This window comes from Rosa chinensis, chromosome 2, assembly GCF_002994745.2.
Source record: "Rosa chinensis cultivar Old Blush chromosome 2, RchiOBHm-V2, whole genome shotgun sequence".
NCBI lineage: Eukaryota > Viridiplantae > Streptophyta > Magnoliopsida > Rosales > Rosaceae > Rosa > Rosa chinensis.
In genome coordinates this window covers 29,694,533-29,711,606 of record NC_037089.1, presented here as the reverse complement: position 1 = coordinate 29,711,606, position 17,074 = coordinate 29,694,533, and the positions used below count along the sequence as shown (strand labels likewise).

At 37.5% G+C, this 17,074-nt stretch overlaps 1 protein-coding gene and 1 long non-coding RNA gene across 2 annotated transcripts; both read left to right on the top strand.

Moving 5' to 3' along the window:
* Positions 1 to 3,129: 3,129 nt before the first annotated feature.
* Positions 3,130 to 5,519, top strand: LOC112185907. Its single transcript, XR_002930533.2, has 3 exons — positions 3,130 to 3,699; positions 4,166 to 4,221; positions 5,293 to 5,519. It is a non-coding gene; the product is annotated as an uncharacterized LOC112185907 (long non-coding RNA).
* An 8,291-nt stretch (positions 5,520 to 13,810) lies between these two features.
* Positions 13,811 to 15,663, top strand: LOC112186148 (glucan endo-1,3-beta-glucosidase 8). Its single transcript, XM_024324498.2, has 2 exons — positions 13,811 to 14,275; positions 14,407 to 15,663. Exons 1-2 carry the CDS (start codon positions 13,941 to 13,943, stop codon positions 15,509 to 15,511), a joined length of 1,440 nt encoding a protein of 479 aa, XP_024180266.1. The 5' UTR covers positions 13,811 to 13,940; the 3' UTR covers positions 15,512 to 15,663.
* The last annotated feature ends 1,411 nt before the right edge of the window (positions 15,664 to 17,074 follow it).

Below are 17,074 nucleotides of genomic sequence, written 5' to 3'. Positions count from 1 at the left end.
TTGAAAAGTGAGTCCCACTAGTGATTCCTTAAAATGACTAAAAAAAGAAAGAATCCCTCACTATATATATATATATATAGACATACATACATACATACATAGGCTCGATCAGAAGAGGACGTCCGCAGTCCAACAAAAGTGCGAACGTCCATCCTCACAGTTGCATCAGGCACCGACGGTGGCGCTGCTCTTGTCATGGGCATCTCGGATGGCGTCGCCATTAAGATGAAGGCCAAGGTGACGACTCTGAATCTGCATCTTTTCAGTTTTGCTGAAGTTCGCTTCTGAACGGCTCCACGTGTGTGTATGTGTGTGTTTCTATATATCTATCAATCATGAAGTGTGTGTGTGTGTGTGCGCGCGCGCGCTTAACCAGCAAGGAAAACCGAGGACAAAGTTGGGATGGTGGATATGTACCATGGTGATGAAGAGCGTTTAGGATAAGTCAAAGCCACTTCAATCAGGCGAGTAATATGTTTCTCGTTTCTCTAGCCTTTTAATTTTTTTCAATAATGTTATTTGAATATCTTATTCAAATTGCATAGTGAATATATTTGGATGTGTACTTAGTATGAAAAATTGCAATTGAAGCAGTATTTGTTAAAGTAAACGCAGTTGAACTAAATGAAGCCGAACCAAATCAAACTAGTTACCGCATTATATCAGATATAGAAATTTCTAATTAACTTTGCTGTAAAGAAAATGAAAAAACCAATGTCAATTATGTCAGTGGTTACCGAGCCAATAGAATCAACCTCTAATAAGAGGTGCTAGTAAAATTTTCCTAGGTTTATTTATTCACTCAGTTTTTTTTTTTTTGGGGTTAAATAAATTGTTCATTAGATGAAACACATATTACAAAGGGAATAAAAAGACAGTAGGAGTCCTAGGCCCAAAGACCCAATAGACAAACTCATAACTACACTAATACTAAATGACAAGTCGAAGCCCAAAAGCCCAAAATACCAGAGAACCCTAGATCTAAAACCACAATCTTCACTGCAACACAGGTTGGTCGCCGTGGTAGTGCTCACGACCAAACGAGCTCCGACAGATTCTTGACTTCCAAAGGCCAAATAACTCTCCACCATCATTCTCCACACGGAAATTGCAAGCACAGGAAGAACAACAAGAACAAACAAAGAACTTAGGAAAGGTAGTCGTGGAGGTGGAGACCACCAGCAGCACAACACCACTGGTCCGGCTATGTCCACAAGCTTTAGCGGTTTGCCGGTACTGCTGCAATCTTCATATGTGAAGTTAAGTGAACAGATCCCTGTCGAGACTCCAAGGGTTGAATGTAAAGATGAGGTTGTTGAAAAAGAGAAAATTTGGATGCAAGATGAGAGGGTGAGAGGGTGAGATGTATGAGATGGATGAGGATGGGAGGTGTGGTAGTAGATCCCAAAATCTGATGAGAAATTGGGCTAGAACAAGGAGACATAGAATGAAAAAGAGACATCAAAACTGAGACCAAGCTCAGAAAAACTCACCACAAAAGGGTGGAGATCGACACACCACAGAGGGTGGAGAAACCGGAGAGCTGCCTACTCTTAAAACGGCAGAGGAGAGAAGGCTATTCACTCTTAAAGTTTGATTAAAGATTCTAATCCTTATTTCCAAAAGAAAGCGAAGGCAAAATCTTAGAAAAAATAAAACTAAATCAACATTGTTCATAATGCCAAAATCAATGGTGATAATCAGACAGAACATTCTGGATACACTCCCCAAAAAACTAAATAACTTTGAGGTGTCCATTTGTCAAAATTAAAGTAGCCAAAAGGAATTCTTACAAAAATGTTATTCTAGCAATTCTCAGTCTCTAATGTAAAGTGTATTAAATTTTTTGTTGTTTTTGAATTATTGAAAGATAATTTATTGTAATTGAAAACTAAAGAAAACAACTAAAAAAAAGAGTATATTGTGAATTTAGCAAATATATAAAGAATTTGTATCACTCTCTTCATGTATAGAGCGAGATATATAGAAAAGTAGAATGGTGCTATAAAGACTTTTCGAGTCAAAAGAAATTTTTGGGATACCACATAAATTTGTATGCTCAAATGTACCAAAGAGATTTGGGAGATTGGTAGAGGTCAGTTTCCAAAGTAGCTAAAGAAGTAAGATAAAGAAATTGTTGAAAAACGAGAAGTTTAGTGCAAATCTTGTGAGTAGGGCTGCACACGGATTGGGTTGGATCGGTTTTTACTCCAAACCATCTCGATGCCAAAGTGAGCGGTTTAGGCATTTTGAAAAATCGGTCATAAAAAAAAAAAAAGCTCAATCCGATCCAATCCAATCCAATTAAAGATGGTTTGGTTTGGTCGGTTAGGCAGTTTTCACCTATATAATATTAACATGCTATTTATGAAAAAAATCATAGTAAAAACTCAATCTCAAGAATTGAAATTGTGTTAAATTATCTAAATTTAAAATTCAATAATTAAAATCCAAAACATATAGTCCAAAACTAAAACCTAAATAAGATTCAAAGTAATTCATTTATTTAACGACTTAGCCATCAATACTAGCTTAATATGATAGTATTAAAGGTCAAAGAATGAGAGATTGAGAGATCAGAGATGTGATATGAAAGGATCAAAAAAATTGTAGCGATTATATACTAAGGTTTTAGGCCTTTGAGTCCTGAATTCAATATGATAGTATATCATTTGAGAATAAAGTTATAACTGGAGGTTAAAACTTACTTAGAACAAACCGGACAAATGAATATATATTTATTATGTGTGTATATATATTAAAAAAAAAACTTTTTCTCTTATGTTTCAAACATACCGGTCGGTTCGGGTTCCGCTGTAACGTTCCGTATCTTAATTTACCTGTTTACTAGTCATCTGGATGGTAAACGACAACTATTTTCATTTTTTACTTTGTTTCGATACTTTTAGTGGCCCTAAAAGTTGACTTTTTGTTCGGGCCAAAATTTGAGAAAATGTTCTTTATGAAAGTTGTAGAGAACGTTTAACCGAGCGTGTGCATATATGGTACGCTTAAATCGGAGTTCGTATGCAAAAGTTATGACCAAAATACTAAAAAAACTGTTCATAGTAACTTTTTATATAGAGAAAGTACTGTAATAAGTTTCCATATTTTTCCAGAAACTTACCGAACTCTCTCTCTTTCTCCTCTCCACTCCTAGTCGCGTTTTCTGGGGTCTTCTTTGTCTGGTCATATCTTCCTCCACAGGCCTCCAATCGACATGATTCCAAAAGCAATTTTTCTCGTCTTGACGTCGTCTATAACTTCTCAGAAGACATCGGGGTGAAAAACGAACTGTGGAGGGCGCTGTGAGGCCGAGAAGCCGCACAGCTCGAGCTGGAAATCACCTCCCTTCACCGGCTGATATCTCCCACGTCCGGCGTCCAATCGACTTGATTCCAGTTGGGCTAGGATCGCCTCCCCCTCCTCTACACGTTGGTACTTGTGGGTCTCTGCGATTTGATCGGAAAACCACGAATTCCGGCAATCACTGTTACTGTAGCAGTTGCAGTTTTCTGGAAAATCTCCAGATTCCGGCCACCTACGGCGGTAAACCTTAGTCCATTGGAAGCGCCTTGAGATGTAGATGATGGTCCATGAACCTTTTACAGCAATTTGAAGAGAGAAGGAAGGATCGAAGGTTTGAAATTATGGGTCACTATTCACAAATCGGGTTCAAACTTCTCCTTAATTGTTAAGGTACTTCTACTCATTTTCTGACTTTGACACAGTTGAGTAAGTTTTTGGGTTTGTTGAGTAGGTGATGCTGCCAAAATTTGGTGGCCATTGGAGATGGTGGAGGTGGCGGCGACGCCGCCACTGTGGGCGGTAGTGGCGGCGTGTAGGGCAGTTTTCTGGCTTTGATTTTTAGCCTATTGAATCCTATATTTGATATGGAACTCGTAAATGTGAATTTGGTTAGAATTGAAGAAAAGTTGTGTTGATTATGAAATTTCCGGAATTTGGAATTCCATTATCGATTTACGAGAATCCGACCGTCGGATATCTCTTGGTTCTGCCTCGGAACCTTTAAATTATTGAATTGGTATTAGTGGTATAATTTGGGTTGAATCTGAGAAGAAGTGGAGATGTGATTATGAGGATTTGATTTTAGGAATCGTATTAAATTGTTGAATAGTTATTCATGGAATATAATTGTGTACAGGGCGATGTACATAGCTCGATGAAGGAACTCGTATGCGTGGTCGCCTGTATAGTACTGTGAGTGGATGTTTGATTTTGAATATTGATGCATGCATTTATTTCTTAAAGTAATGCTTTATTTAATTATCATCTTTTATCTTTTGAGCATATGATGTTTTGCTATCGGTAGTGATTTTGATTCATCTCGTGGATTTACCTTCAATGATGATTTTCATGAAGTGATTATGAATTATTCCGGTTGTGATTTTCGTATTAATTTTGTTATGCTCGGATTCGAATTTATAATTTATGTTGATTTATCGACGAATATATTTCCGAGGTGATTTCCAGAATTGCATATTATATTTTCATTCGTCGATTTGAGATTTTTAAAGGATTTTCGAAATGGGATTTCGATGGAGTTATATTTCTTATTTATTTATCGACTTTCAGTTTTGGCATTGGGAATGCCTTGATGATGATTTTGGATTGGTTTTGTTTTGAATTATGGAGATTATGATTTATTATTTTTTTCTCGCCTTTCTGCTATTGATTTGTGATACTTTTGGCGTGTGGGACACGTCGATGATATTTTCGGCTTACTATGAGAGTTTGGGGAAGCTTTATGGATTTATGTGGTTTTCGGATTTTCTTTTGTCATACTTTGGGTGACTATTATCATTGCTAGCATTGATGTCCGCCTTTGTGGCGAGGTGATGGGATCATCGAAGCCTGTCCGCCTTTGTGGCTCTGGTTACTGTCTTTGTGATAGTAATGCTGAAGCCCAGTATCCTAATCGCTACACTTAGTGGCGTGTGGGTATATAATGGGAGTATATGGGAGTACTTTAGCCTAGGAGGCTATCACCCGAGCCTGGGAGGCTCATTCGTATGGCTATCTTCTTCCCCTACTTTTATGTTATTTTGACTAGCGGGGCTAGTCCAATTTTCCCTTAATCAGCAGGGCTGGCTTGTCTTTACGAGGTTCTCATTTTTAAAGATAAATGTGTTTTACCATTTGTTGCATGCATTGAGTTTTTAAGAGAATAAATGTGGGAAAGTATGAAATCCTTTTTCTTTTAAATTGTTTATTTTTGTCACTAACGTTTTTATTTACTTTCCCCTGGGCCCTTCGGTTTCACATGCCCAGTGTGCAGGCGAAATTAGTTGAGGTCGGGCGTACATGGAGTTGAGGCATAGTCAACAGCATGGCTTCCGCGTTTTCCTTTGAATTACGTTTTTCTTGTTTACATTTTTTATTAGAATTGCTCTGATTACCTATGGGATTAATGTTATTAAGTTGAGATTTGTGTAATGTGAATTGAAAGATGTTGTGATTTGGGGAGCAGGGTGGCTCCAGGAGAATAAGGATGGGTGATTTAGAAGTGTAAATTTCATTTCTCCAGGTTTTGGGTAGTCCATTTTAGGGGAGTTCTGCCAAATTTTTGGAAGAATTTCTTCTAAGGTGGACCCTGCAATAGCCACTTCGGATTTCAGGGTGAAATCCAGGGGCGGGTCCTGTCATTCGCGGTTTAAGTACAAGAGAAACCAAACCAGTTCATAAATGGTTTGGTTCGGTTTTGAACCAATTTTCAATTTTTAAAATTAAAACCTTAACTAAACCATATTTATTGTTTGGCTTTGGCTGGTTTGGCCGGTTTGTACCATTTTTTGCACGCCCCTACTTGTGAGTGTAAAATGTAAAGTTTATAAACAGCCAGATCAAATAAAAATGACTATTTTGTGAGGCAAGCTATTTCATACATTTGCACACTTATAGTATAGTGTTAATGAACTGAGGCAAGCATGTCTAACAGACGCTCTATCTTGGCTCTTTAGCTATTTTAGAAAGCATATTTAGTTTTTTTTTTATCAATTTTAGTAGCTACATCAGACTCTTAAGTGTCATTTTAACTTTTAACTATCACACTCCTAAATATCGAGAGTGAGATAAGACTCTCTATTATTTTTGTTAATTTAAAACATTCATTTTAAGTTGTATTATATAATTTATAAATACATTTAAAGATTAATTCTTGTTTACCTATCTAAACTTTTAGTCATTCTTCATATTAATTCCTAAACTTCTAATTTCATCGGCAACAATCCTAAACTCTCAATTTTCATTAGTCGTGTCAAATTTTTCTGACTCCGTCTAAAATGTCCGTCAATTGATGATGTGGCACGAGTCAGAGTTCAAATTTTTTCTGACACCAGGCCCACAAAGAGGGGCAAAATGGACAATTTTGTATTTCATCTTCCCCACGCCTCACTATTTCTTCCTCCTCCATCTTTGTTGACCACATTGACCCCCAAACCCCAAATTCCTCAAATGCCGGTCGTCGAGCTCTAAGACATTGTCATATAACCCTATAAACAATATATTCCCAACAATCAAAATCACTAGAAAACCCTGCACTACATCTCCAAACATGGAAATCAATCATGAACTGCTTTTATTGAAACACTCCACCATCCAAAAAACAAATGCTCATCAAGAACCAGCTGAAACCAACATTACCATTTACATTCAGTAAAAATTCATGAAGTATAACAGAATCCCATTACCAAGCTCAAATTTTTGCACTCAAAACGTACCAAGAACCTGTCCCTGAGTCCTCAGAAGCCGTCTCTGCTGAGGCGTGCTGCAAATACCCAACAAAGACAACAAGCTGGCCCTTCTAATCGGAACCGGTTGACCCTTCCTTAGCCCATCCAGAGCGAAATTGACTTTGTCCACATGCTCCTATCTCCCCGAACTCCTGTGCCTCCATCAACGTTGAAATCGCCATCACCGCTTCAGCTTTCTGAGTCATCTTGGCCTTCTTCGATCCCGAACATCATCTTTTTGTGAATTGGGCCTCTTCAACAAATAGGTCTCCGAATCGAACTGCAACCACTGCGACATAAGAAATTGAAATTGAATTTTGGGGTATGAGCAGAGCCCAAATGAGATATGAGGTAGAATTTGATAACCAAATCAAATTTGAGGATTTTGTGAAAAAAATTAGAAGAACCCATATGAGGAATCGAGTAGATTTCACTGCCCATATCGGAGTTTGAGGTTCTTCTGAGGATACCCAAATGAAATTTTGTGCTACCCAAGGAGTTTTTGTGTTTTCTTCTTGTGGAAATTGTATTGTCTGAGTTTCAAATAGAGCTGTAAATGGATCGGATTTTGATCCGGACCCGCTCCAAATCCGTGGCTATTGGACGGGTTTGGATCTAAAATTTTGATCCGTTGATCCGTTAATGATCTGAATCTGTTAACCCGTTTATTTAACGGATCAAATACGGATTTAGGTCGATCCGATTCTTTAATGATCCGGCCCGTTTTTGTAATAATAAAATATTTTTTATTAATATATTATTATTTTTAAAAAATATAAAATATAAAATATGAAGAATTTCTAATACAAATTTTTTGCAGAAATCTAAGGAACAGTCCATCACTCAAGATTCCAAGAACCATTAAGAATTTTGATAATGTAATTCTACTTTTGATGTTATTTTAATATTTTATTAATATCTTATGAGGTATCATGATATAAATTTAATATCATGAGGTCTTCCCTCTGACCTTTGTCTGTTTTGTAGATAATCGAGACCGATAAAGATAGTAGCAGACCGATACAACCCGTGTTCAGTTGGACTAGACATCTCTCGAGACCACTGAAACAATTACTATTTAAAATTTTAAAATATTTGAAATTATAAACGGGTTGGATTAACGAATAGGGTATCCATTAATCCAGCGGATTCAGATTTGGATCGAGCTATCAATGATCCGCCAGGTTAACGGAGCGGGTTTGGATCGAATTTTTTTTTAAGTAAATGGATTTGGATTTAGGTCGATCTGATCCAAATCCGGTATATTTACAGGTCTAGTTTCAAATAATAGAAGCAGGAGAGAGAGAGAGAGAGAGAGAGAGAGAGAGAGAGAGGTTACATTTTTTTTTCCTTCTTAGAAGATGTAAACAAAGAAGAGTATTAGTAAGTTCACTCGTTGAGATCACTGGGTCAATATTATTCATTGTTTTTTGCCTTTCATTTCCACCATCTAGGTCACTGGGCCATATACAATTCATAAAAGGGCTAAATACTGATTACTACCCTGTAGTTTGGGTCTAAAATCAATTCAGTCTCTGAACTTCTAATTTCATCAAGAACACCCCTGCACTTTTTATTAATCTTCAGACAATTGAGCCATTTAACTTGTTGACGTGGCTATTTTTTATGATGTGATGTTGAGGTGGTCTGCATAGTCAATTTAGGAGTGAGTCCCACTATTAGAAATCTATCAAATAAACAATTTTTCAACAAATAATCCAACTACAATTTGAACCCATAACAGAATATTAACGATTTGGATATATTAGATCAAAATTGAAGGGGGGGGGGTGTTTTTGATGAAATTAGAAGTTCATGGAGTAAATTGATTTTTGACCTAAACCACAAGGTAGTAACCGGTATTTAGCCCTTCACAAAATGTCACCGAATATCAGTTGACAGGTCATGAAATTAACCCAGAAAGTGACCCAGAGTGACCTTTTGTGAACAGTATCTGACCCAGTGACCTCAACGGGTGAACTTGCTCTTACAGGAATTTTAACTCTGACTCGTGCCACGTCATCAAATGATAGACATTTTGGATGGAGTTAGAAGAATTGGACACGACTGATGAAAATTCAGAGTTCAGGGGTGTTGTTGATGAAATTAGAAGTTTAGAGACTAACATGAAGAATGACCAAAAGTTCAAGTAGATAAACAAGAATTAATCCTACATTTAAACTATTGGGGTGTGTTTGGATGATAAAATTATGAAATCTGTAGGAATTTATAAATGATGGAATCTTTAACTCCATCAATCTAAAATTCCATTAATTGCAATTTCTATTTTTTGGTTGTATCTATTTAGGATTTGAAATGTGTAATAAATTAAGAAAGTTTAAAACAAATAAAAAAATAAAGACAAAAAACTTTGTTTTGGAAATGAAAATTGAATACTGCAAAAGAATTCGTAAATGACACCTATTTTAGTGGAAATTGAAGTGAGGAATATAAATAATGAATTCCTTCATTTTCTTCCGCAGAGAAATTTAAATTTTCCAATTTGATAATTCCCCAAACAGAGAAATTGGCTTTGAGAAATTATGAAATCCTCATTTTCAATTAAATTCCATCAATTTTTTTTCCTCATCCAAACACACTCTTGGTTTTTCATTTAACTTAAATTTAAAACTAGCCAAAGTAGAAAGAATTGGTGTAGACGTATTGTAAAAAATGACTAGTCAAAATGACTTTTTAGCTACTTTGGCTAAAATTTGACTAAAAAATGGCCAGCACTGCTAAAGATACTCTTAGAGAGTATATTATATATTATTATTATTATTATGTGTACGTAAAAACCTAGAGGGAAATAATTGCTCTGCTAAGGTTTTGGTAGGCCATCGGCTTGCTTACCTTTTGTCACCTCTGATGGCTATATGAGGAGTAATCTCCCTAAAGTTGGCTCTAATTGTTTGGGGGTTCGGGTTGGGTGGTTTTTCCTTTCTCTTCGATTCTCTTAATGGTGGAGAAGGTAGTTGAATCCTCCTCGATTCCACTGCGATTAAAGGCGAATTGGAAGGATGGCCCGATTCGATCTTAATTTGGCGATGTAAGGTTGGTTTTAATGGGCAGGAGATTGACCATGGTGATAAGCTTAGAAAGGTTAGCGAGGTTCATGAGATGGTATGGCCGTGGATTGGGAAAATGATCATTTACCCAATTTTGGGGTTAATTAACCCCATTTACCCAAACACTCTAAGAGATTGCCCACTTACACAACAATTTTTATTTTTAAACCCCACTTACCCAAAACTCTAAGAGTTGGACCTGTTTTCTTCATATTTTTGGATTGTTTTGCCCTTCTTAATTGTCAAAGCTGAAAATTGAAATAGAAAGAGACTTAGAGAGAGAAACTCCCCGATTATAGAGAGAGAAGCTCTGCCATTTTAGAGAGAGAGAGAGGAGCTGTGCAATTTCTAGAGTGAGAGGAGCTCTGCAAATTAGAGAGAGAGAGAGAGAGGAGCTTTGCGATTTCGAGAAGAGAGAGAAACTGTGTGATTTCCGAAGAGAGGATCTCTGCGATTTCCGAAGAGAGGATCTCTGCGATTTCTAGACAGAGAAGCTCTGCGATTTCTAGATAGAGAGAGGAGCTGTGCTGTGATTATCACCATAGACCGAGATCGAGCTCTTGTTTGTGTTCCTCCTTCATCGCGGTTTGATTCTTTTCTTCATCGATCTCTAAATTTTTGATTTTAGCTCGGTTTAATTTGTTTGATTTGAATTTCTAGGTCTTTTTGTGTACATTGTGTTAGTTTTGAATTGTTTTGTTAATTTCGAACTGATTTTGATGAATTTGAGCTTCGTGTTAAGTTTGAACTGGTTTTTTGACTTTGATCTTCGTTTCGTTTCGTATTTGTTAATTCTGTTTGTTTTGAAATAGTTAGATTTCATATTTTCTAGTTCTAACAAAATATTAGTTGTGTTCAGAGCAATTTGTTACTGTTTCTGAAGTGTTTTTTTTTTTTTTTTTATAGTTCTGGCCATATTATTGGGAGGCAATAATCTGCCTACTGGGGGGTAATAATGTGTCTTAATTGTTATAATTAAAGTCTCAATAATTGTTGTTTACTGATCTTTTACTTTTTGTTCAGAGCAATTTGTTACATTTTCTGAAATGTTTTGGTAGTTCTGACTACATTATTGGGGGGCAATAATATGTCTTAATTGTTATGAAGTCTCTATAATTATGTTCAGTGATATTTTCCTTTGTGGTTAAAGACTGCTTCTAATGTGTTTTGGTAGTTCTGACTATATTATTGGGGGGCAATAATCTGTTTATTGCGGGCCAATAATATATTTGTTTTGTTATTTTTTGCAGGAATATGGGTGATCCTTTGGTTGTTAGGTGCATTTGTTCTTGTAAAGAGGCCACCCGGGAGGCCTAGGGTGAAGCGGTTCAAGTCAAGTGGAGCGTGTGAAAAAAAAAAGCCAATTCGTTGTGGCAAAATGGGCACTCATAACCTGATTATTTGGGGACTTAAATTCATCAAGTATTGAATTTGAATACCTGTACTTTTGTAAACTAATTTAAAACCAAACTAAGTTACTTCTGACCATCTATAAAAAAATTATTGGGGGCAATAAACTTTTTATGACCCCCCAATAAACCTAATTATTTTGGTTAATGAATCTCACAGCAATTTGTTGAAAGGACCTGTAATAAATAAACCACAGTTAAGACATTATTTGGGGGGGGGGGGGGCAATAATCTATCTATTGCCTCCCAGTAGACCACCCCAAAAATCACCAGTTTCTATCATTGACAAATTATTGTACTTTAATAAACTCAAAACAACATAAGATTTATCAAAACTCTAATTTCAGTGATTAATTAACCACAGTTAAGAAATTATTGGGGGGCAATAATCTGTCTATTGCCTCCCAATAGACCACCCCAAAAATCACCAGTTTCTATCATTGACAGATTAGTGTGCTTTAATAAAAGCGCAGTGATTATTGCCCCCCAATAGATATATTATTGGGGGGACAGACGACGCCGACGATTGAGATCGGCTCAACTGGGGACGAAGACACCGGCGATTGCTCTTGGATCGACCGGAACTGTGAAATTGTAGGTGCGAAATCGCCGGACCTTGAAGCTCCAGAATCGATTGGGTTTGGAACAGAGAGGTTGATGATGGAGTCGGACTTTGCGACGGATCGCTTGAGGAGCGAGCGGAGGTCGCAGACTCGGAGGAACGAGAACTTGGCGAGGACTAGATCGTCGACGGCGATGGATGGTGAGTCTGATTAGGATTCCGGCGAGGGCTTGGGTGTGATTCACTCGGTCCATTGAGAGAGAGAGAGAGAGAGAGAGAGAGAGAGAGAGAGAGAGAGAGAGAGAGAGAGAGAGAGAGAGAGAGAGAGAGAGAGAGAGAGAGAGAGTATGAGGGTAATACTTTCAATAGATGTTAGATTGGGTAAATGGGGTTAAAAAACTCTTAGTGGAGCAAGTGGGCAATTTTTAGACTAAAATTGGGTAAGTGGTCACAGCCCCCCGTGGATTTGTGGGAGTGGCAGATTGATCAGTGGTGGCACCGGCGGTGTTGCTCCTGGTTGGGGCCTCTTGTGCTCTGGGTTCTCTGTCTTTTATGCCAAAAATCTCAAGGCAAAAAGCTACCGCAGACCTGAGGCTGGTGGAGACGAGTCTGAAACTGCTACAGGCGAACTCAACGAGAGCGACGACAGTGGCAGAGTGGTGGTTAGGCTACCCTGCTTATTAGGTGTCCTTAGCAAATGGGTCTGTCTAGTTCTCAAGCCCTGTCTGGGTTTGGGTTATTGAGCTCAGATGGGGTTGAGACCTTGGTGAGTTAGGGTCATTGGACATGGCACCTAATTATGTATTTGTTGAGATATGGATCCAAGGGCTTTCCTTTCATCTGCACCTCTTGATTTTTTTATGGATGAATTAGAACTTTGTTAGATGTGCTTCATTGCTTCTTTAAAAAGGTTGAATTGTTTAGGTAAAGATTTTTTTGTCAGCCCAACGCAAGTATATCATTATGTACGATTTTGCTAATCAATAAAAGAGTTATTATATTTCTTCAAAAAAGAAAAAAAAGTGTATATTATTGATGAGCTTGAATTACAAAAAATCATTTTCATTTAGTCTAGCTCATGGCCGGGGCTGACAAAAAGTCATTATCGTATCTTTGGAACCTCTTTTATAAATGTTTTTTTTTTTTGTAATATTGGAGACTAATGATGTAATTGTGAGATATCCATGTCACATGAGTTTTGTGAAAGGAATGGTTTTATACGTACACCAAAACATTTCTATATTCGCAATTATGTAATGCGATCACCTATATTTAGGATTCAAGGATAACAAAAATCTCCATTGGAGATAGTCTCTATTGGATCGTCAACCCTAATGCATGGGGGAGAAATTTTGGGATGGAGATCCCTGATCCCCATTTTTAAATCCGGGATCTCCCCATCCCTAAATCCACCCCATGCCCACCAATAGTACGTTTCTCTTCTTTCTTTTTTAATTAAAAAATATATATTTTGTGCCTACATTTTCTGTTGTGGTTTAACTTTATATTAAAATATATGTCTAAAAATTAGAAATTTAAGTTACTTTGATTTTAATTTTTGCAAGAAAATAAAGAACAAAAATATTTGATTAATTAAATTCTTATTGGAGATCGGGGTCCGTATGGACGCCTTATCCCTAATGGTGATGGTGATGGGGATGGGGAATCCCGGCTGATAATATTTATTGGGGATTGAAGAGGGCATCGATGGGGTGAAAAAAAAACTTGGAGATAAGGATGGTATTGTGATCCCGATCCCTAAATCGCCTCATTAATTGCCATCCCTACCTATATTTAAGGTTGTCATTCCTAGAGCTAGCTATATATCCTAGAAAAATTATGGGCCAAAATTAGAATTAGGGACAAATAAATTGATGTGAGAAAAATTCACACCATAGCTTGTTAAAGAAAGAAGATATTTACACCTTGAATTTCAGTTAAATTTAGAAAATTGGTTGATTAGTTTTTCTAATTGGGACCACAAACCTAAGCTCCATTGTGGCCGTCCAACCTCTATTAAACTCTTCCTTTCACCCCAAGTAAAGACCTTCCTGTTCCTTAACACATTTGCCCTTGGCCCCAGCCAATACAAAACTAGATAGCTGCCATTGTAACTAGTTTCTCCCCCATATTAGAACCGGCTCCCACCATGGCTCGAGCCGCGGTTCTTGTATGGCTCTTGTCGATGATGTTAGTCTCAATCGATCTTGTACAAGGTTATGGTATCAACTGGGGTGCAATGGCTACTAACCCTTTGCCTCCAAAGAAAGTTGTTGCAATGCTCAAGGAAAATGGGTTCAAGAAAGTGAAGCTTTTCGATGCAGATCCTTCAATGATGGACGCATTGGCCGGTTCAGGCCTTGAGGTTATGGTTGGGATCCCCAATGACAAGTTAAAATCACTTGCTAACGATTATGGAAATGCTAAAGCCTGGGTGAAAGAAAATGTGACCAGCTATTTGTATGATGGGGGCGTCGCTATCAAGTACGAATTCAATTGTTTAATCTAATGGCATGTCAATATTTTTAATCTTCATATTCCCAATTTTCTATTATATGTCTGGAGAAATAATTTCCAGTTTAATTTTTTGGTGCTGTTTCAACTTGATTTTACAGATATGTGGCTGTTGGAAACGAGCCATTCTTAACAAGTTACAACGGGAGTTACGTTAAGACTACTTACCCGGCAATGCAAAACATCCAAAAGGCCTTGTATGATTATAGCAAGGATATTGGAACGAAAATCAAGGTTACCACTCCCTTCAATGCAGATGTGTATGAATCGAAATCAGACAAGCCATCAGATGGTCGTTTCCGAAAGGACATTAAGGATAGTATGGTACAGATTCTAAAATTTCTCAAGGAAGCGAAGTCGCCATTTCTTGTTAACATATACCCCTTCCTTAGTCTGGCCCTAAGCTCTGATTTTCCCAGGGAGTTTGCTTTCTTTGATGATGGTGGCAACGGAGTTCAAGACAACAACATCCAGTACAAAAATGTCTTTGATGCAAATTTAGATACATGTTACAATGCACTGAAACAGGAAGGTTTTCAGGATTTGGAAATTCAAATTGGGGAGGTCGGATGGCCTACAGATGGTAACAAGGATGCCAACATCAAATTGGCGCAGAAGTTTTATGATGGCCTGTTCAAGAAACTAGCAAAAGGGGAGGGAACCCCTCTTCAAAAAGGAAACCCAGAAGTGTACCTTTTCAGCCTTTTTGATGAGAACACCAAAAGTATTGCCCCAGGGGACTTCGAGCGTCACTGGGGCATATTTCGTTATGACGGACAACCTAAGTTTCCAATGGACCTCAGCGGAAAGGGGCAAAACCAAATGCTCAAGCCTGTAAAAGGGGTGGAAATGATGGACAAGCAATGGTGCGTATTAAACAGCGATGTGAAAAACTTGAGTAAGGCACAGGTCGAAAAGGACTATGCTTGCTCAAATTCGGATTGCACAAGCATTAAAAATGGTAGCTCATGTAGTTCTCTTGAACCGCATGACCAAATCTCTTACGCTTTCAATTCATTCTACCAATTGAAAAACCAAAGCGTGGAGGCATGTAATTTTAATGGGATGGGAACAAGGGTAACAGAAGATCCCTCAAAAGGAGACTGTCTATTTCTGATACAGGTAGAAAGTATTGCTACAGATATGGCTGCATTGAGTTTCTCCACAGGACTATTATTGCTCATGACCTTCTTCGCATTAATGTAAGAGAATACATAGCCACTAGGTAGCCATATATACAAGTGATCGATCGATATATACTTGTTGAAATGGGTATATTTCTATCTGTATATACTCCTTTTGAAAGGTTTTGAGTGTATACAAGGTTCTTCCTTAACGACTATCAATTTTGCTGAAAATTTGCAAAAGTGATCTACTCATATAGACCTAACAATTGAACTGTAGAGATGTTGATATGTGATTGAAAAGTGAGCTTAATATGCGATCCCTTAAAATGGTCAAAACAAGGGATCCCTCAGACAGATTCGGTTCATTCATTGATTTAATCGGGTTCGATACCTTAACGATCATCAATTTGGCTGAAATTTTGCAGAACTGATCTATATACATTAGGACCTAAAAACTGAACAGTTAAGATGTGAATATGTGATCGAAAAGTGCTTAAAAATTTGAAATCCGTTCCTAAGCTAGGGTAAGGACATCCTTAGCCAAGAAGGACTGTGTGTGTGTGTGTATACAGATCCTATTCAGAGTGAGGCCTCACTCTGAAATTAACGTGTGAGGTTAGAGTTTAGGGTCACTTTTCGGTCTTATATCCACATCTCGACCGTTTAGTTTTTAGGTACTAGTGTATAGATCGTCTCTGCAAATTTTTAGCCAAATTGATGATCGTTAAGGCTTTGATAACTGCCTTAAAGCTAGTACGGTTCAGGTTGACAGATTTAGTCCGTCCATTGGTTTAAGTGAGTTAGATACCTTAACGATCATCAATTTGGCTGAAAATTTGCATAGATGATCTATACAGTAGTACCTAAAAACTGAACGGTCGAGATGTGGATATGCGACCGAACTGACCAAAAACTCGAACTTCACACGGTAATTTCAAAGCGGCTGGAGCTCCGCTTTGGATAGGATATATAATATATATGCATACTCTCTTTAGCCGTGCATGGTTGATAATGGTCAATTAATTAAGGTCAAGTTGATAATGGTACTGATCAATTACGGGAGCCCTAATTTTGCAACGCTTTACGAATAAGATGATAAAACCGATAACTATTTTGATCGTTCAATTAAAGTAGGAGAACGGCTGAAAGGCGAGAGGTGTCAGGAAGAAATTAGGGAGAACGTACTGATCATGAAGAAATTGTAAATGACTGAAAAGATAGAGAAAATATTTGAAATTGATTTGTTTTTGTTTCTATCATTTTTTCTACTCATAATGTCTCATTCTTTCTTCCCCAATTTAGCTCGTATAACTTCTCTATCACAATCAGAAAAAGAGAAAAACTGAAAACAGTGAAGGTTAAAGCTTAACTTCCAAGAGAGAAACATCCGAAGAGACGATAACTTTATCCTATATTTGCAGCTTTCTTGCAGACCACACTTAAATTTTAGACTCTAGTTTTTAGGTCAGTTTCCAAGATCGTTAACAAGTCTAGAGACAGGTTTGACCCCAAATTAGACAAGAAGACCATAAGGAGAGAAAAATTTCACACCTTGAATTTCATCTACAATTCCGTTGCTTATCACAAAAGCTACCGTTCGTCTATACTTGCTAAAATTAAATCATCACTTTCTCAATGCTTA